This window comes from Syngnathus acus, chromosome 22 (genome assembly GCF_901709675.1).
Source record: "Syngnathus acus chromosome 22, fSynAcu1.2, whole genome shotgun sequence".
Classification (NCBI taxonomy): domain Eukaryota; kingdom Metazoa; phylum Chordata; class Actinopteri; order Syngnathiformes; family Syngnathidae; genus Syngnathus; species Syngnathus acus.
The window spans coordinates 1,702,371-1,720,662 of NC_051106.1; the positions used below are offsets into that span (position 1 = coordinate 1,702,371).

The window sequence follows — 18,292 nt, forward strand, 5'->3', positions numbered from 1 at the left end:
CCCCCATCCCCGCCCCTCCCTCGTCCTTGCCGAGCGAAAGTAAAGCGGAGCAGCACGCCAGGGAGGAGGAAGGCCTTTTTATAGCCGCCGTACAGTAGCGTAAGTGGAAGAAGAGGAGCTCTGTTCGGTTCGCCGATGGCCGAGCAGCTGACGCAGTGGGGTAGCGTTGGACCCCCAGGCTTCTTCAAATAGAAATTGAAAGGAGGAGGAACGAGCGAAGGAGGCGGCGAAGAAGAAGAGGAGTGCGGAGCCGGAGTCGGTCGTTACGCAAGGCTCCAGAGCCAGCATGCCCGCGCTGAAAAGCATCGCTTCTGCCTGGCAGGGTCCGGTGAGGAGGACCGCGCGTGAAGGTGAGTCCAAACAACCGTGCATGACTCCACACGATGATATCACACCATCGTTATTTTGCACCTGGAAAAAAACAATAAAACTGGATAGCGTCCAAACCGATGCGTTCCATCACGAAAGCCAGACTGCGTGATGACAACAAGGCAGTAACTGAAAAGAAACGTCCTCGCGTCTATCGTTGCAGTGGCGAGTGGCACAAATGTGGACGAGAGGCTTAAAGCGGCCCGGGAAAGGAGAGAAGAGCAGCAGAGGTTACTCGGTACGTGGCTTCCTACTCGTAACAGTCAAAATATGTGACGGACTGGGACGAGAAAACGAGTGACGCCGTTTCTACAGCCTCGCGGGTGCACAGCAGGTTTGAGCGGGAGCGGCGGGCCAAGCTCCACTATGAGCAGCAACTGCAGGAGCGCCAGAAGAAGCTGCAGGAGCAAAAACTCAAGGAAGACATGAGGCGTGCTGCCGTGGAGGAGAAGCGACAGCAGCGTCTCAAGGAGGAGAAAGTGAGTTTGCAAAACGTCAAGTCATGGCTTGGGCTAACTGAGTCTTAAGTCATCAAGTCATGCAAACTCGCTACGTCATATATACATGCTCATGTTGGTCGCGATGTGGCGGGGGATTTTTGACAATAATATTGCACATCCAGCTCACGGTTTATGTAGGTGACCGTCTTTTTCCAAATATAAGGAGCGAAATGAATCCGCCGTGCGCCGGACCCAGGAAAAGAGCCAAAGAGCCCAAGTAAACTTCAGCCAAAACGTGAGAGGCAGGAAGCCCGCTAAAAACGGTAACGGAGGAATCGAACGTGCCTGTGTGTTTTTTAACTTTCTGTTCTGACGTGGCTTCACTTTTCCTGGCACGTCTAATCTTAAACTCCACGCTGCTCCGTCCACACATTAGCTCCACGTCACATAGTGCTCAGCACATGGGAGAAGAACCTGGTGAGTCGCCTGCTAACCCCCACAAGCTCTTATCTGGCCCGGAGCAAGAGCGCTGTCGATCAGTCGGCAGAAGAAGGTACTGACCATGCATGGTGGGAATGGCTTGCCACATTTTGTTTTTCGACTAACTTCTTCGGCGCTCTTTGATGACTAATGCTTTTCTTCTCCCTCTTTCCTCACGCCTTCCTATTCTGTCCACTCTGCTTCCTTCTAACAACCCCTGCACATTCTCAACGGTCATGCCGATGAACTCAGTTGTTCATATTTGTCGCCGTGCAGTTTCATTTTACTCCACGACCAGTAGCAGCCCAAGTCGTACCCCGCAGAAGCTCCAGGACAACAGGCCGCAACTCAAGAGGCCCCCAAATCAGAGAGCCCAAGACCAGAAACCCCAGATTCAGAAAACCCCAAATCAAAGACTCCAGATTCAGAGGCCCCAGATTCAGAAGCCCCAAGGCCAGAGATTACAGAACCAGAAACCACAGATCCAGAAACCCCAAGTCCAAAGATTACAGAACCAGAAACTGCCGATCCAGAAACCCCAAGTCCAAAGATTACAAAACCAGAAACCCCAGACCCAGAGACCTGTGATCCAGAAAAGCCAGAACCTGAGACCCCCGACCCAGAGGCCACCACCACCACATCTGAGTCCCAGCCACAGCCAGAGACGAAACACCAGTGGTTTACAGGTGACATTTTGATATGAACAAGAAACGTTCACATTCAGAGAGCAGATGACTGATCAGACTATAGATCAGGGGTGTCAAACTCATTTTTGTCGCGGGCCGCATCGTAGTCATAGTTTCCCTCAGAGGGTCTTTATGATTGTCAATGTCTACAAAACAAACTGATGAATAACTAGTTTTGAAATCAGAGACTAGTAAAAACTGTTCAAATATTTTAAAAAGACAAATGGTAATAAAAATTGCACTTTTAAATGTGAAGACAATTTGTAATTTTAGTAATGACTCAAAATTGATGCAAAATGTGTCTTGGCGGGCCACATAAAATGATGTGGTGGGCCGTATCTAGCCCCGGGGCCTTGAGTTTGACATCTATGCTTTAGATCAGTGTTTCCCAACCACTGTGCCGCGGCACACTGGTGTGCCGTGAGAGATGTTCAGCTGTGCCATGGGAAATTGTCCAACATTAATTACGGAGCGCATTGTAAACAGTATCGCCAAACCACTGGTCAGTTAGCACAAGGCCTGGTCAGCCACTTGCTAATTGTGCATGCGGGGCAAATCGGAGAATCTTGAGATTTCATGTTGTGGCATCGGCACATACTCAGTTTATGTGCGTGTTGCTGTGTGCTTTTACTAACAGTGACACTATGACGGCTGTGGTGCGTTTTCGGTCCGATGGAAATCAAAGCAGGTAGTTCAATGGGAGAACCTGGATTGTTCATTTTTCACCAACATAAAATACACAGTCAAGTCGAGACACCTCGACTGTGATAGCCACTCAGCCGCTGTCAGAACAGCAGAGCGTCTTTAAAAGTGACTTTGTTCTTAATGTCGCAATATTTATAGAGCTAGTCAAAAACAGTAAACAAAGTCATTTGATTCTTTTGGATTTTGATCACAATCACTTTCAATAGTTTATTCCTTATGCTGTCTAAAACCTTTTTTCAAAAACTGTCACTTTTATTTACAAAAGAAATACAATTTAAAGAATATTTAGTATTTATTTTTATTCAATTAGTCGACTCTCCATACATATATAGGAATAGAACTTTACGTCTTTTGTTGTAATATAACTGATTTTAATATAGAAGCTGGTGTAACACTTAACAGATTTTTGTTGGTGGTGTGCCTCGAGATTTTTTCCAATGAAAAGGTGTGCCGTGAATGAAAAAAGGTTGGGAAACACTGCTTTAGATGAACACTGAAGGCAAGATTGAGGACGATTGTTAAGCATCGCAAGGACTTAACGGGATTAGTTGTCCTGTTGGTTTATGTGCAGGAATATCTTTTTAACATTTATGACTGTTTTTGGTTCAGCCCAAAGCAACCACGACACACAACGCTAATAAGAAGACTCCAAATGTGGGTCCGAAAGCTCGTTCGCCTCCAAACCACAATAGTGCAACTAAAACAAGCAGAACAGCATCGTCGCCATCTCCAGACCGGTAGGTGAACACGATGTAACGGCGCAACACAGCAAAACATCTTTTAATCTCCCTCGGAAGGGCTCACAGGAGATCAAGCCGGCGGCATTCAATCCCTCTTCAACTGGACCTCGAGTCGGTTCCCGAGGAGGACGTTCCAATTTGCAACTCTGCCCTGTCACCTGGCAACTCCAGGCCTGCCAGAGTCTCCGCCGAAGACAAAATAGAGGACTCGTCTGAGACGCTGATCTACGAGTCGGAAGCTGAGAGCAGAACTGCGGGAGATGGCAGTAAGTTCCAACAAGGGAATTGGATCTTGAATGAGATGCGGTGATGACAACAGAAGTTGTTTTTCTTCATCAGGTCCTTCCAGGATGCTTTCCCCTCCACCCGAAGCCCCGCTAAGGCGCTCGAACGGTACTTCCGACCCAGAAGAGGCCTCTCGCTCGTTGGCCGTGAAGAGGCGAGAGGCTCGGCTGCTCAGGGAGCTGGAGGAGCAGGAGAGCTTGGCAGCGGCCGAAGTTGAAAGGTAAGTGTTGAACCGGAACCACAGCTCGGTCTCATCTGATTCATTTCCCCTGGCCTCCGCGTCCAGGCGCAGTCGTGAGGAGCTGGAGCGCCGCGAGGCTGAGGAGCGAGCCCGGCAGCAGGCTGAGACTGAGCGCTTGATCGCGGAAAAGCAAAGACGTGAGGAAGACGCGCATCGGCGTGCCGAGGAGGAGGAGAGAGCTCAGGCCATGCATGAAGCGGCGCTTCTGCACAAGCAGGTGGGTGCCTCGAGCACAGCCGACATCCCTGAACATTGCTTCACAACTATTAAAACCGGACCCTAGATCAACAAACCTATTTTGGGGGTCCAACCCTACCCCGGAAATCAAGGTCTTGGCAATTGTAAGTCTTGGTGTAGCTCCCAAACCTGAACCTGGGTTCTTACCTTGACTTGGCTCCAAACTTAAATCAGAAGTGGAACCCAAGCTCCAAAATGAGCCTGAATCCCAAGTTCTTCTGATGTAAAACTACAAGAAACTCGTTGCGCCATTCCTTCTCAAACTGAGCCATACCATAACGAATCGTAATCCCATCGAAAATATGACCAAAAAAAACTTTCAACGTAATTACGGATGTGTTTGTACAACTGTAAAATTGCCAGACCAGATACAGAGTGCAACAAGCTGATGATGTGTGACGATAACTCGTCTCAGGTCTTGCTTCACACAAGCCATGACTTGACTCCACATGCATAAAATTTGGTGGCCACTCGACTGTCCTTGCTGAACGGTCACTTGGGACTTGCTTAAAACTCCCAAGTTATTTGAGATTTAACTTTTATGACTCACTCTGACCTGATTAAACCCACACCGCGTCAACTGCAGAGGGAGGAGGAACAAGCTCGAGAGCGGGAGAAAGCGGCCCAGGCGCAGAAGGAGCGTGAGCTGGCCGCGCAGAAAGAGGAAGCAGAACGCCAAGTTCGGAAAAAGGTGATTACCTGTACTTTGCTACCTACACAAAGTCCGAAGTGTCTGTTCCTCGTACGAGCATTCTATCTCGCTTGAATGTTCTTCCAAATGCAAGCATATGACACTCAAAGCTCTTTGGCCCCTGCAGCGACTGGAGGAGATCATGCGGAGAACCAGAAGAACAGTTTCTCCTGACACGGTGAGACTTGGCCAGCTGGGTCTTGTGACCCACACACACATTGCAGTTCATTGTCTCAAACCGCCTGCTTACTTTTCCTTGTACTGACAGAAATCAGCAACGGTGAGCATCTTACCCAAGGAGAACAATGAGACTCCTGTGCAGGATGCCGTCAAGCTCCCGGCGGGTTCCAGGCCCTCACAGACGCTGATGGATGATAAAGACGCCAATGATGACATGGTGCCTGTGGTGGCCTTCAAAGAGCGCAGGTCTCTCCGGACTCTCACGGGTCTGGAAGACATCCAGACACACCAACGAGCAGGTGAGACCATGTCAGCAGATCCAAAATGTCTTGAATGGCCTTTGCTGGTGTGTACGTGGGTTCAAAATGTGTTCCGCCATGATTTTTTCTGCTACGTTACTGCTTTTAGATCATCAAATTGACGCGGGAGCATGCTTAATTATGAATTTCCTCATTCATTGCTGATTCTTATTTTATTTTCCTGCTGTTTATTCTCAGAGGTCATTTGAGTTCCACATTCTTAGACAAGCACGGATGTCAGCACCATATTGTGAGGACTGCGATAACAGCCATCTTCTTCTCCGTCTGATTTCAAGGAAAATGTCCTTAAAGCATCAATTCCGCACAGCAAGATAATCAATTAATCGTGGCTTTTTTCCCTGAGACTTCACATAGCAGTCTTGAACACTGTCGTCTCCGGTGTAGTGACAATCACTTTGGTATTTGTTGCCGTAGAAGCGCTTTTTGTGCAGGTCGCACCATAACACACAATCCCGTCTGTAGTATGAGCAAACACATTTACAAGCTGCTAAAGAACCCTTAAGTAGTTCCCAAAGACTTTGCTTTTTTAAAGTGTTGAATAATGTATTTTTGCACAAATAGAAGTGGCTTTGCTTCACATTATTAATATATGCAATCTCTATCAAAGTAATCCATGGTCTTTTATTATTGTTACATGAAAGCGTAAGAAACAAATCAACATGTTACGTTTTGGTCATTTGTTGGCAAATAGGTTCAAATAAACTCTAAAAGTTATGCTATTCATTTAAGGCTATGTCTTTGTTGAATGTAAATTGTATTAAATTCACTAAATGAGATACCTGCCTACATTGTCTGTTATGTACATTACCACAGCTTTTACCAACCTTCAAGAGCAGGAATACCGATTATAGTCACAAATGGGGAGTAAAAACGTCCAAACCGGTACAAACAGAATACTCAACACTTTTAAACATGATGTCTTTCTAAAGTCAATTGTTAAATTACTACCCGTTCGACAGCCTCGTAACAGCAGGCTTTGGTATCGTTATCTTGTGTCTGTAAACTTGTAGTTACATTTGTAGTCCTGCTGGGGGCACAAGCACAGAGAAAAGGACGAGGAGGAGAAAAACACAAAACGAAGAAGACAAAAAAGCGTCGCTCGCGCAGCCATGTCAACGCTCAAGTGTTTTGCTGAGGATGTCGGTCTACTTTTGGCCGAATAAACCACTCGTAGACGGGGGAAAGTACCGATAAAACAGATACTAATTGGTGTCGTAGTGTGTGGGGCAGGAAAAGCGCAACGGCTTCGGACCACCGTCGTAAGCTCGTTTATTCACAATGAACGGTCTCAACGGTGTTGTATATGCACTGATTCATTACACTGAACCCCAGATTTACTGAATTACTACGCGAGCGGGCTTATCTTTTTTTACACTTTCTGTCGTGGTTATCGCTATGTTAATATTCATAGCGTATTTATGACCGCCTTTGGTCGCCAACCGGGTTAGAGTTCACCGAGAGGTCGTTTGAACGCCAAACTGGACACGCATTAACCCTTGCGTATGACGTCACCGCCGGCAAAGCTGAGCTAACGTTAGCACGCTAACGTAGCTAGCTAAATGACAGACGACGGTGATGCCTGCAGGTAAGTTATTCTTTAAAATTTGTTTTGAAGAATGATGACTCAAAATTTGTAAAAGCTCAAAAGTGTAAAAGCTGCGTCTCTCCATATCCCTCCTATGGTTACGTCATCGTGGCGTCACACGTACTTCCGGGTGACAAAAGCGTTTGCATTCTTGATGGCACCACTTATAAATAAACACTTCCACGTGCAGGCAGTCTTGCGGGCCACTCTACATATTATTTTTGCAAAGACATTGAAGAATAAAAATGATTTTTGGAGACATACATTCAACAAAGTGCTAATCACACTTCTTGGCGATCTGGTCCATATTTGCATGCTAGAATTACTCTGTTGACTAGTAACCTAATAAAGTGTCGGGTGCATGTAATCTGGAGGAGTCAATCTGTTAGTCAAGTCATTTAACCTAATTTACGTTGACTGTGCAGCATTTCCAGTAGCTGTTGTCTGATTTGTGTACTATATTCCCATTAAAGGTGGAAGTACCTGGACAGCGACCCAGGACGGATTGGACAAGACGTTAGAGAAGCCAATTAAGAAAAAGTCCAAGAAGAAAACCCCCGAAATTAACGAGAGCATTGTGGTAAGTCATTTTCCTCGTCTATGTGTTGCCTTACATTTCAAGACTACTGCTTTTGTTGGAATATATTATGCCAAAAATAACATTTAAAAAAAACTTTTGATCCAATTCACTCATCAGATTTAATTTGTTTTTCTTAACGTCAGCACATTTCCCATACTTGACTTCAGCTGCGTATTCTTCCAGAGAATGTTCAATGAACGATTTTCCTCCTCTCCAGCTTCAGACTCTCAAGAACCTCCGCGTCACAAAGGGCGGGCAGTCCGATGACGACGACGCGCATCATCTGGAACACGATGGCCGTGAGTTTGAAACGGCCACAAACGGCAACAACGAAGAGGACACTCGACCATCAAAAGCCAAGAGGAAGACTAAGAGGGAACTTCCCAGCCGGCCTTTGCCCGACAACGCCGCTGGCCCTGAAGCGGAGGGCGAGCAGAAGGAGGCGAAACGCGGGAGTAAGAAGGGCAGACGGAAAGACGACGCCAGGAGAGATGACGACAAGGACGGCGAGGAGCTGCTGCGGGAGTACCAGCAGCAGATGACGCCAGAAGACGAAGACACGCGAGGTAGTGACGACGTAGGGAAGAGGAAAAAGAAGAAGAAAGTGAAATCTGCCACCGCCGAGTCGGATCTTGGGTGGGTTTTCATTGTTTGAATTTGATTGCTGTTTTCATATTTCAAATTACCATTTTTTTCCATGTATAATGCGCCCCCATGTATAATACGCACCCTAAAAATGGCATGTTGATGCTAGAAAAAAGCCTGTACCCATGCATAATACGCACCCAAATTTTTTATTTTTTTATTTTTATTTTTTTTTAAGTCCCAATGATCGTCACACACGCATCTGGGTGTGGTGAAATTTGTCCTCTACATTTGACCCATCCCCGTGTGATTTTGATCCATCCCCTGGGGGAGAGGGGAGCAGTGAGCAGCAGCGGCACAGCGCTCGGGAATCATTTGGTGATCTAACCCCCCAATTCCAACCCTTAATGCTGAGTGCCAAGCAGGGAGGCAATGGGTCCCATTTTTATAGTCTTTGGTATGACTCGGCCGGGTTACTTAAGTCCGTAAACGTAAAATTATTTCAGAAAAAAGATCATCTTTGGGAACAACCGGATGTTATTCTGCCGGTCAGTATCACTGCGCATGCAGTAGCAAACTCGATAGCGAAGAAATATGTGAGACTCTCAACGGGATCACCAATATTTGAGTGATGTTCAAGTTATTTATCACAATTATTTATTATTATAATAATAATATATATAATATATATAATAATTATTTATTTATTATTCACAATTGTCATGGTGATCTTTCTGGTGATTTCTTAACTAGGCTGGATGTATTTTTTTTGTTGGCGTTGATTTCTCCGACTCTCCAGAAAGGTACCACCGCGATCAGTTAGGTTAAATGAAAAGAGAGGAAAGTGACGTGCGGACATGTTAAAAAGGCGGCTCTGTATGGGAGAGAAGTTGAAGAGGAATAAAAAAAACCTTGGAAACCAAAACTTGCCCCTCGTCGTGACTCGGAGCCGCAACAAATGTTTCGGATTTGTGTAGGGTACATTGCGACAGCAAACGAGCAGGTGATCGAGCAAGCGTCTGATACGAGAGCATTGTGTTTGTATGGAGCGTGTTTGAAGTGAACAGCAGAGAAGAAAGGAACAAGGCAAAGTGTTGTGAAATAAAATATTACCTGTAATACGCATTTAGGTAGAGAACTGAACTCTTGCTCTTTATATAGCTGACGTGTCAAAAAAAAAAAAGAAAAATTGTACCCATGTATAATGCGCACCCCAGATTTTAGGACAATAAATTAGTTAAATTTTGCGCATTATACATGGGAAAAACGGTAATATTTTGGATTGATAGAGCTTCTCTCCATCAGAGATCATGACCAGGACGGCGATGTGGAAAGTGACTCCAAGGAGAAAAAGAAGAAGAAGAAGACGACGAAGAAGAAGAAGTCAAGTAAATGATACTTTTTATAGAACAAAGCCTTTGGGATTTCCGCTCCCCGGCAACTTGTTCTACCATGGCCACCGCTGACATAGTTTTGACGGATCTTTTGCAGCCTCGGAGGAAGGAAACGCCAATGAAGTGCCCAAAAAGCCCACCACCAATAACGAAAACGACGGCCTGGTGCTAGGGGTGTACGTGCACCAAACGGATGGCCTCAAGACGGACTTGCGCGTCTCGCATCCCATGGTGAAGGTCCACGTGGTGGATGACATCACAGGCCAGTACGTCAAAAAGAAAGACAGGTAAGAAAGCCCCCCCCCCCCCCTTAAAGATAATCTAACACACAACATCCTAGACATTTTGATGTTTGGCTTTCAGCCATCGTCCGGTGTCATCGTTTTACGAGCAAGACACGGTGGACCACATCCTTCCCATCATGACACAGCCCTTCGACTTCAAGAAGAACAAGTCGGTCATCCCTGAGTGGAAGGAGCAGATCATCTTCAACGAGCCCTTTTCACACTTTGTAGGGCGGGACCCCGAGAGCCCAAAAGTTGTCCTCTTCTTTGAGGTGACGCACACAAAAATGCTCCAACATTTAAAACTTCAGAGCCTTTTTTTCCAGTCGATAATTTCTTGCCTTCCTTCCTTCCTATCTCAAAAGATCTTGGACTTTCTAACCATGGAGGAAGCCAAATCCAATGTTGACGTTGAGACGCATGAGCGAGGATTCAGAAAGATCGCATGGGCCTTCTTGAAGGTATTTTCTTCAACTCCGAATTGCCCTTTAATGGGGACTTTTTGTGGAAAAATTATTTTTAATTGCTTCTAGACAATGGATGGATTTAATTGTAAAAAAAAAAAATACAACAAGCTGTGTCTCTTTTTGCTCATACTTTTCCTTGCTCTTTTTTATTTTTATTTTAAACGTCCAGCTAGTCGGCGCCAACGGCGTGTTGAACACCGGCAGCAAAATCCGCCTGCAGCTCTATTGTCCACCCTCGTCGGCCAAGAGGCAGCCTCGCACCGTCGAGGTGGTGGAGTGGTGGCGGCGTTACCCTCGCGTCAAGTACGCGTCCACCCTCTACGTCACCGTCAAAGGCATCCGACTACCTCAGCACGTAAGTAAGACAACAAAAAGAGCTGCCATGTGACGGAAAAATAAACACATGCTACGCTTGTCCCTGTTCTCAACTGCATTCAGGTGGACCCGAGCGTGCGTTCCATGATGGCGCTGCAGGAGGAGCGAGGCAACACTTCCTATAGCGAGCTGCAGGACGGTGCCACCAAGAGGACGTCCTCGCTGCACGCTGAAGGGACGAGCGCGCCGGTGTTGAAGTGGAGCCGAATTCCCGGCCAGGTCAGTGTCAACAAGGCCTCGTTTGTGATCGGTGTGGCTTTGGGACCAAGGAAAGGAAATGTTGTTCTTTTGAAGGTGTGTCGCATTCCCAACAAGCCCGTGCTGGCCTTCCGCGGGGGTCAAATGGGCTGCTTGGCAGTGCTCTTCTCTCATGGCGGAACGCTTCTGGCCACCGCGTGTGCCGACAGAGATTTGTTCCCAGTTGTGGGTGAGTGACACGTGGCCCGAAAACCTCACAACAATTTTGCTGAGTATCATAAATGTCGTTTTTGTTGCAGTGTTTGAGATTCCCTCTGGGAAAGCCTTGGCGGCCTTCAGCGGCCATCTTAAAATCGTCTACGAACTCTGCTGGTCCGCCGACGACAGACGACTTTTGTCCGTCTCCTCCGATGGAACCGTCAGGTGCGCTGCTCACGCTCGGTGTACTTATGTGAACAATATTTGAGGAGGGCGTTCTTTGTCTTGCGTAGAGGACACATCCGGCATCTCTTAGGAAGGACTACCGCCATTTGAGGAAATGTTATTATTTGAGGTGAGGAGATGTATTGTATTAGAGAGGGAAGGCTTTTTTCTTTTTTTTAAATCAAGAGGTGAGTTGCTTATGTGTGGAGGCAGAGGACACGCTCGCGGTTAATCGAAATGTGATGTCCATGAGACCGGAGGCCACTATGAAATCAAACCACGGACACAAGCGCAAAATACATCGTGGTGCTCTTACTCGCTTTTGCAGGGAGTGGGATGTGGAGCAGTTCCTCCCGACCGCACGCAAGGTTCTGCCGCACCCGTCGTTTGTGTACACGGCCCAGTACCACCCGGCGGCGCAGCATCTGGTGCTCACCGGCGGCTACGACTGCGTTGTCCGCGCCTGGAGGCTCGATGTTGATGACATCAACGGCCTGCTCCTGCGCGAGTTTGAAGCCCACGCTGCTTTCATCAACAGCATTTGCTTTGACGCCCAAGGTAGAGAACGTTTAGCCACGACGTTATTTGTACTTCTGGGTGACGAAATCTTAAATGATGAAGGGGGCCACCGTTTATCATCAGGATCTTCCTAACTTGATATATGACAAACATGGGGGGAAAAAATTGCCTGAACAATGTTGCTTTCCGCAAAACGCCAGGAGACAGGATGTTTTCGGCGGACAACACGGGCAGCGTCGTCATGTGGAACACTTCGGTGAGCGATGACGAGCAGCAGCCTTGGCATCACTGGTGTGTGGAGAAGGTAACGCTCACCTCCCTTCGGCCTGGCCCGGCTGATGAGGCTTGAAAAATAAAATCTCTTCATTGTGAATACATTCAAGTGATTGCTCAGCCAACCCTGACTTGAGCGTGTCTTCCAGATTCACACGGAGGCGGCCCTAAAGGGGATCCCCATCAACATGCTGCAGGTCCATCCCAGCGGCCGCTGCCTCCTCATTCACGCCAAAAACAACGTCCTCAGGAACTTGGATCTCAGAATGTAAAACTCAAGTTCACCATTTTTGTTGACAATGATCGATCACTGATCACTCATGTTTCTGTTTTTGTTTGTCTCAGTATGACAATGAAAAAATACACGGGAGCCACCAACCAGTGGGAGAGGATCACCAGCACCTTCACGCCGTGCGGCAGCTTCGTCTTCTCCGGCAGCGAGGACGGAATGGCGTACGTTTGGAACGCCGAATCCGGCGACCAGGTGGCTGTCTACTCTCGGCTTTGCTACAGCTCGCCCTTGTGCGGGGTGTCTTTCCACCCTCACGAGAACATGGTGGCCTTCTGCGCCTTTGGGGAGGGCCAGCCCGTGCAACTCTACCTGCACGACCGCAAAGGTAGAACTGGCCGCTCTATCTTATCATGACTTTTATTTTTGGAAACTTGGCTCAAATGTTGCCAGCATGTTTGTAAATGACTTTTATAGAAAAGGCAGCGACTGTTTTTTTTTTTTTTTTGTCGCCCCCGCAACGGCCCACGCTCGAGCTTTGTCCATTTGCAGTGTCCCAGCTGGACGTGCTTGGCATGAAGGAGCTTGGGCCGGCGTCAAACACGCCCGAGCCGCTTTGCAGCACGCCAACCTCCCTCTCCATCGGCCGCTTGGGACAAGCTACCAGGCAGGCGTTGAAAATGCAGCGAGTCAAAGAGCAAATGGATTCCGTCCTGGTAGATTTTGCAACCCCTACCCTTCTTTATGCTGTGTAACATCTAAGCTGACTATGTTGTTTGTTTGTTTGTTTGTTTGTTTGTTTGTTTGAAGGATCCACATCGCAGGTCTTCACCTTTTGAACCAGGTACTGCTTACTTCAGTGGCTGTTAATATCACTTCAAATTCTTTAGAATTTTGTTATTATGATGCATGATGACGTTTACAATCATTATGGAACCTTTTATTATTTTAACATTGAATTACATTATTATTTTGTGTTTCCCTGTGACAGGAAGGAGCCTATTTTCAGACATCAGCACGGTACATCTTTTCGTTATTCATAACCTAGTACAGGCACTGGCTACTTTATTAGGTACACACTTTTGCGCACATTTTCCATGGAACTAATGTCTCCCTCCCACCCTCAGATAAGACCCAACACCTCGCTCCCTCCTCTCTTGGGCGGCTTCAGTCCCGTCGGGCTACATCGAACGGGAACGTCCAGGCTTCAGACGGTGAGGACGCCGTCTCCAAATTTACAAATTTGTTTCACAAAAGATCTCCTCCTCACACTTACCTGCTTAACATTTGTCACACTACAGTCTCTGCCCAGCTATGAACCTTCGCCAGACTCGTCTCAACATGTGGTAAGCGCGCACTCCGCCTTCCGCTACGAAAATAATGCGACTGCCGACCTGTGGCCATCAGCCGCCATGCGTCTCTCTCCCGCAGGTGGTGTCGCTGTACGATTACAAGGCCAACCGCTCGGACGAGCTGACGTTGCGGCGCGGTGACGCCATCCGCGTGCTTTATAAGGATAATGACAACTGGTGGTTCGGCAGCCTGGCGGACGGACAGCAGGGCTACTTTCTTGTGGCCTACGTCGCCGATCCCAGTACGACGGATACACTCGCACTCGCTCCTACACTTCCGAATAAGAGGCAAGGCGTGCTCGCTTCAAGTAGTTGAAGTTTACTGTTCAATTTACTGCACAAAAGACAATTCAACATAAAAGGTTGCTGGTGTCATGCCAAACGCTCAGAAATGAGCATTGACATTATGGTCTTTCTAAACCTTTTGGTTGACACTGCTTATACTCCCAGCACAAAAGCCTTGCCTCTTAAAGCACACACGCACACACAGATCCTGCAGTAAACACTGAACGGTATTAATGGCGATCAGCTTTCATGCGGAGCTGCTTTGTGCTCGTAGGAGACTCTGGTGAAGAGGCGGCCGTGGAGAGGACGACACCGACGAGAGTGAGCTGATTTCCTTGTGTACTTGTTGCCACGTTGCTAATTCATAGCAAACGCTTTTCTAACGGCCACTGCAAGCTTTGTCCTTGTAGGAGTTATATAGTTCTGTAGTTGCAAGAAAAGCCACAAGAGGGCAACTCGATACCAGATGACAGCTTACAGCGGTTTACAAACTTTTTTTTTTTTTTTTTTTGCATTGGCCAGGGTTTACTTTTTCATCCCAAAAATGAAGACATTATTGACACTTCATCATGACTATGTAACTATGTGCTCCTGTGCCATTCCCAGGTCTCCACTGCATTTACTCCTTCTGGAGAACTTCGGTTTCTCTCTGAGCCCACCTTAACCGACACCGAGCCAGAGTTGACGGAAGCCAAGTAAGGACCAAATTGCTTTTCAAGTCTCCCTGCTTTTGTCTCCACATGAATTGAAACTGCTCTCAGTGATGAAGCAATACAGTTGTAACACCGACGCAAAACCACCACAATGAGTCACAGTGAGGCCTCGCTACTAAGGAGGACCAAGTGGAAATATTAGAACTCACTTTGCAATATTTTGGGTTAAGGTATATGCCTTAACCCAACCTGTTCAGCCTGCGATTCATATATTTGTAGTAAAAATCAAGGGAACAAAAGTCATTCCATTTGTTCTATTTTTGGGAATTAATTGACCGATTAATCGGTTGCCATAATTTTACTCTGCCAAATATCGGAATTGGCTTTAAAAAAAAAAAAATCCATATTGGTCGTGCCGTATTAATTTGTACATTTTCCTTTTGGCACAGACTTAAAAAGAAAAAGAAAGTGAAAAAGAACTTGAGAAGGATACCGCCACCACCAGTGCCCGCATCATCTCAGGCCACGTTTTCCGATCCGGACATCGGAACTGAGTCGGCCGACAAAGTCCGACCGGCTCGTCGCCCACTCCCGAAGAGACCGACTAAGAGGCCCGATGATGCTGTGTCACTCGACGCATGACGGTACACTTTTTGTACAGTAGACAATCACTTTTTTCTATTATTTTTATATAAAATGTCAACCATTTTAAGTCAAGTCAAGTCAAGTTTATTTGTATAGCCCTAAATCACAAGCAGTCTCAAAGGGCTTCACATAGACAAAAATTGACAATTATTCTCAAAGCATCCCCTGATCTTAAGCTCCCAAAAGGGCAAGGAAAAACTCAAAAAACCCTGCCAGGGGAAAATGAGAAACCTTGAGAAGGGACCACAGATGGAAGATCCCCCTTTCAGGATCACCAGGTTGAAATGGATGCAGAGAGGGCACAAATAATTCATAGAGAGAAAACAAACTCCGGCCGAATCGGCCACTACAGGTTAGTTAAAGGCCATGTCATAGAAATGTGTCTTTAAACGTGTCTTAAATGTTTCTACTGAGGTAGCAGTCCTAATATCCATTGGTAGGGCATTCCAAAGCTCTGGAGTCCGGATAGAAAATGCTCTAGACCCTGCAGACATTTTCTTGGCCCTCGGTGTCGCTAAAAGGGTAGCGTTTTGCGAACGAAGGTTACGAGACGGAACATAAGGAACAACTAGGTCGACGAGATATGAAGGCGTTAAGCCATGCAGTGATTTATAGGTTAATAGAAGAACCTTGAAGTCGCATCTTAAATGGACCGGGAGCCAATGTAAGTTGGCTAATATTTTGACATTATTTTTTAGACGGGTTGAATTTCTGCATAGTGGCACTTCCAAAGTGGGACAATTCATTGTTCAAATTCCAAAACAAATTTCTCCTCCATAGAAAATAATGTTAAAGCCACTTAATTTGATTCTCTTAACTTTAACTCACTTCTAGCCAGTGTGTAATACAACAAAAAAATTGTTTACTCCACGCTAGCCGTTAGCCACAAGCTATTAAGCTATTATTTACCTGCTTGATAAAAAACAAGTGTGATTTATCATGAATTTGTTGTATTGAACTGAGCAGCGAGAGCATCCATTGCTGCGTGGCAGTAAGTTCCATTTCCTGTTCTATGGTTATCATCACTTGTGAAATCAAACGAGATTTGCCGAAATCCCCCGTCGTGATACTTTCAAGTCCCAAATCGCACAACTGTGGAATTTGTGCTCAACACATGTATTACTTATACATTTCAGGTTAAAAAAAATATTGTTACAAGAAATTATATTAAACAGTTAATTTTTATACAGTATTAAACTTTTTACCATTGTTTGAGTTGCCTCTGTCATCATTTAAAGTGCATCCGGAAAGTATTCCAACAACACATAGTGTTGGGAAAAACATACCGTAATTTTCGGACTATAAGTCGCACCGGAGTATAAGTCGCACCAGCCATAAAATGCCCAAAAAAGTGAAAAAAACCCATATATATGTATATAAGTCGCTCCTGAGTATAAGTCGCCCCCCCACCCAAACTATGAAAAAAACCCGCGACTTATAGTCCGAAAATTACGGTACTTTTTATCATTGGATTCTATGTATCTACTTATTTGTGCAGGATTTTCTACAGGATGTGACATTTTGACCTCGTGATGTTGACTTGGGAGCATATGGCTGGCTAAGGAACTTATGTCTGGAGTCACGAGTCGCGCTATACAATAAGCCCCATTGTTAGCTATCCATAAACAGGACATGAGGTTGTCATGCGATAGCTGAAGCAAACAAACGTCCTATTTAAGTGGAGATCATGAGACCGCCACAGGGGTATCCGTCCCATTTGTCTAGCTAAAGTCACGAGCCGACCATACCGCTTCTGTCCGAGATAGTATCCTGTTGTGCTGTGGAATGTCCTTCCTGTCTAAAGAAGCTATGCATTCATGTACACTTGCCCCATTGTTTGTTCCTCAATAAAAGGCACGACCAAACTGAGGGAAGGCGCGGATCTCAGCATACACATATCCCGCCTCTGTGAGATTCTGTTCAGATAAATGTTGTGAACCCAACATTTTTGGGGGCTCGTCCGGGATTCCTGAAAATCTGCTCGCTGATCCGAGGAGTGTTGAAGACGCCGAATCCGTGCACGGCAGAGGTCCCAGGACCCTGAAGGAAAGCCCTGGGGAGCGATGTTCATCCACCAGGCCGGCGAAGTCCAGTTCAGCACCTCTCGGCGGCGACGATTGACGGAATCTTCAAGAGAAATCTTTCAGAGATTCGGTGAGACCTCTTCGTTGGCTGCGTGGTTGGGGTATTTTAGTCCCCGGAAAAAAGGGTACCCGGGTAAGGGCGGCGGAGTCCTTGTGAATTCCAAGAAATAGGAATTCGGTCTACAGATGGAACTTGTAGACATAAATACACCTCGTTGTGTTAAGAAAATTCCGCAGTGTGAATGTGTGTGTGAATGGTAGCACGTATGTGCTGCATGTAATATAGTGGGAAGAAATAACGAATTTCTGTGGAAGCACAGGCAAGGTTTCCTCACCAGGAAACTGGTCAAAGCAGGAATTACCACAGAAAGTCGTTATCCCACTAAAGAAACATTCCAGCTTTAGAAATCCCTAGGATTTGGCAGTTGGACTAAATTCATCAAAATAGGGGGCCGTCAAAGTGTTACTGACAATGTATAAGGAGATGAGAAGTATTTATGTTAAATAAGTTACCAAACCTGAGGCAAGTGTCATTAAGAGCGATGAGACCGCAAGTATGTTTGTCAGACAATGAAGCCACAGTGCGCGGGCGCACTGTTAAGCAGAGGAGCCTGAGGCAAAAAGCTCTTTCTGCTCCTATGCAAAACATGCATCTAAATTTAAAAGATCTGTAAACTCCCCCATATAATAGCAAAATATGTCATGGTCAGTCAATTAGAACTCCTGTACAAACAAGAAGCATGACGAAGGCTGTTAAGTTTCCCCAAAGTATAAACGATGCTGATGTATGCGAATGATACAGGTGTCAAACCTTATTGAAAGATAAGGCCACTAATATGAAAAAATAAATAAAAATAGTAAAACCAAAACATCAAATAGATGAAGACGTTTGCGCAGCGCTGTTTGTTGATGTTTGTGTATTGTGTCTTTATTGTGGGCCCTTGTCTTGTCCTTGTGTTTTCTGTGTGTTTATGTGTGTCTATGTGT

General features: G+C 46.1%; 2 protein-coding genes across 6 annotated transcripts; both read left to right on the forward strand.

The window, feature by feature from the left end:
* The first annotated feature begins 3 nt into the window (after positions 1–3).
* On the forward strand, positions 4–6,150 carry LOC119115952 (ensconsin-like). 4 transcript variants are annotated; one of them, XM_037240918.1, is made up of 14 exons: positions 4–350; positions 533–607; positions 685–848; positions 1,033–1,132; positions 1,246–1,362; positions 1,542–1,975; positions 3,290–3,417; positions 3,478–3,683; positions 3,760–3,925; positions 3,992–4,163; positions 4,770–4,874; positions 5,002–5,052; positions 5,143–5,353; positions 5,552–6,150. In XM_037240918.1, the coding sequence occupies exons 1-14, from the start codon at positions 287–289 to the stop codon at positions 5,560–5,562; spliced, it is 2,004 nt and encodes a 667-aa protein (XP_037096813.1). In that variant the 5' UTR covers positions 4–286; the 3' UTR covers positions 5,563–6,150. The 4 variants fall into 4 exon arrangements, with proteins under 4 accessions (XP_037096813.1, XP_037096814.1, XP_037096811.1 ...); XM_037240919.1 differs by having other exon boundaries at positions 6–350; positions 1,566–1,975; positions 3,478–3,686; XM_037240916.1 differs by having other exon boundaries at positions 7–350; positions 3,478–3,686.
* A 395-nt stretch (positions 6,151–6,545) lies between these two features.
* On the forward strand, positions 6,546–16,436 carry ahi1 (Abelson helper integration site 1). Of its 2 annotated transcripts, none has more exons than XR_005096211.1 (25): positions 6,546–6,959; positions 7,433–7,539; positions 7,757–8,175; positions 9,430–9,512; positions 9,616–9,805; positions 9,882–10,074; positions 10,168–10,263; positions 10,439–10,624; positions 10,708–10,863; positions 10,939–11,071; positions 11,142–11,265; positions 11,594–11,823; positions 11,985–12,088; positions 12,207–12,325; positions 12,403–12,674; positions 12,839–13,002; positions 13,097–13,130; positions 13,278–13,306; positions 13,414–13,500; positions 13,588–13,632; positions 13,718–13,880; positions 14,198–14,244; positions 14,530–14,618; positions 15,026–15,281; positions 15,900–16,436. XR_005096211.1 is itself a non-coding variant. In XM_037240910.1 (25 exons), the coding sequence occupies exons 1-24, from the start codon at positions 6,950–6,952 to the stop codon at positions 15,216–15,218; spliced, it is 3,273 nt and encodes a 1,090-aa protein (XP_037096805.1). In that variant the 5' UTR covers positions 6,546–6,949; the 3' UTR covers positions 15,219–15,220; positions 16,236–16,436. The 2 variants fall into 2 exon arrangements, 1 of the variants encoding a protein (XP_037096805.1); XM_037240910.1 differs by having other exon boundaries at positions 15,026–15,220; positions 16,236–16,436.
* Positions 16,437–18,292: the final 1,856 nt, after the last annotated feature.

What these genes read in the sequence shown, in the direction of transcription:
- ahi1 (XM_037240910.1), top strand. An exon ending in AAATTAACGAGAGCATTGTG is followed by an intron (nt 7,540 to 7,756) that starts GTAAGTCATTTT and finishes CCTCCTCTCCAG; the next exon opens with CTTCAGACTCTCAAGAACCT. An exon ending in GCATCCGACTACCTCAGCAC is followed by an intron (nt 10,625 to 10,707) that starts GTAAGTAAGACA and finishes AACTGCATTCAG; the next exon opens with GTGGACCCGAGCGTGCGTTC.
- LOC119115952 (XM_037240916.1), top strand. Translation starts at nt 287, where the DNA reads ATGCCCGCGCTGAAAAGCATCGCTTCTGCCTGGCAGGGTCCGGTGAGG. An exon ending in AGAGCAGCAGAGGTTACTCG is followed by an intron (nt 608 to 684) that starts GTACGTGGCTTC and finishes CCGTTTCTACAG; the next exon opens with CCTCGCGGGTGCACAGCAGG. An exon ending in CGGCGCTTCTGCACAAGCAG is followed by an intron (nt 4,164 to 4,769) that starts GTGGGTGCCTCG and finishes CGTCAACTGCAG; the next exon opens with AGGGAGGAGGAACAAGCTCG.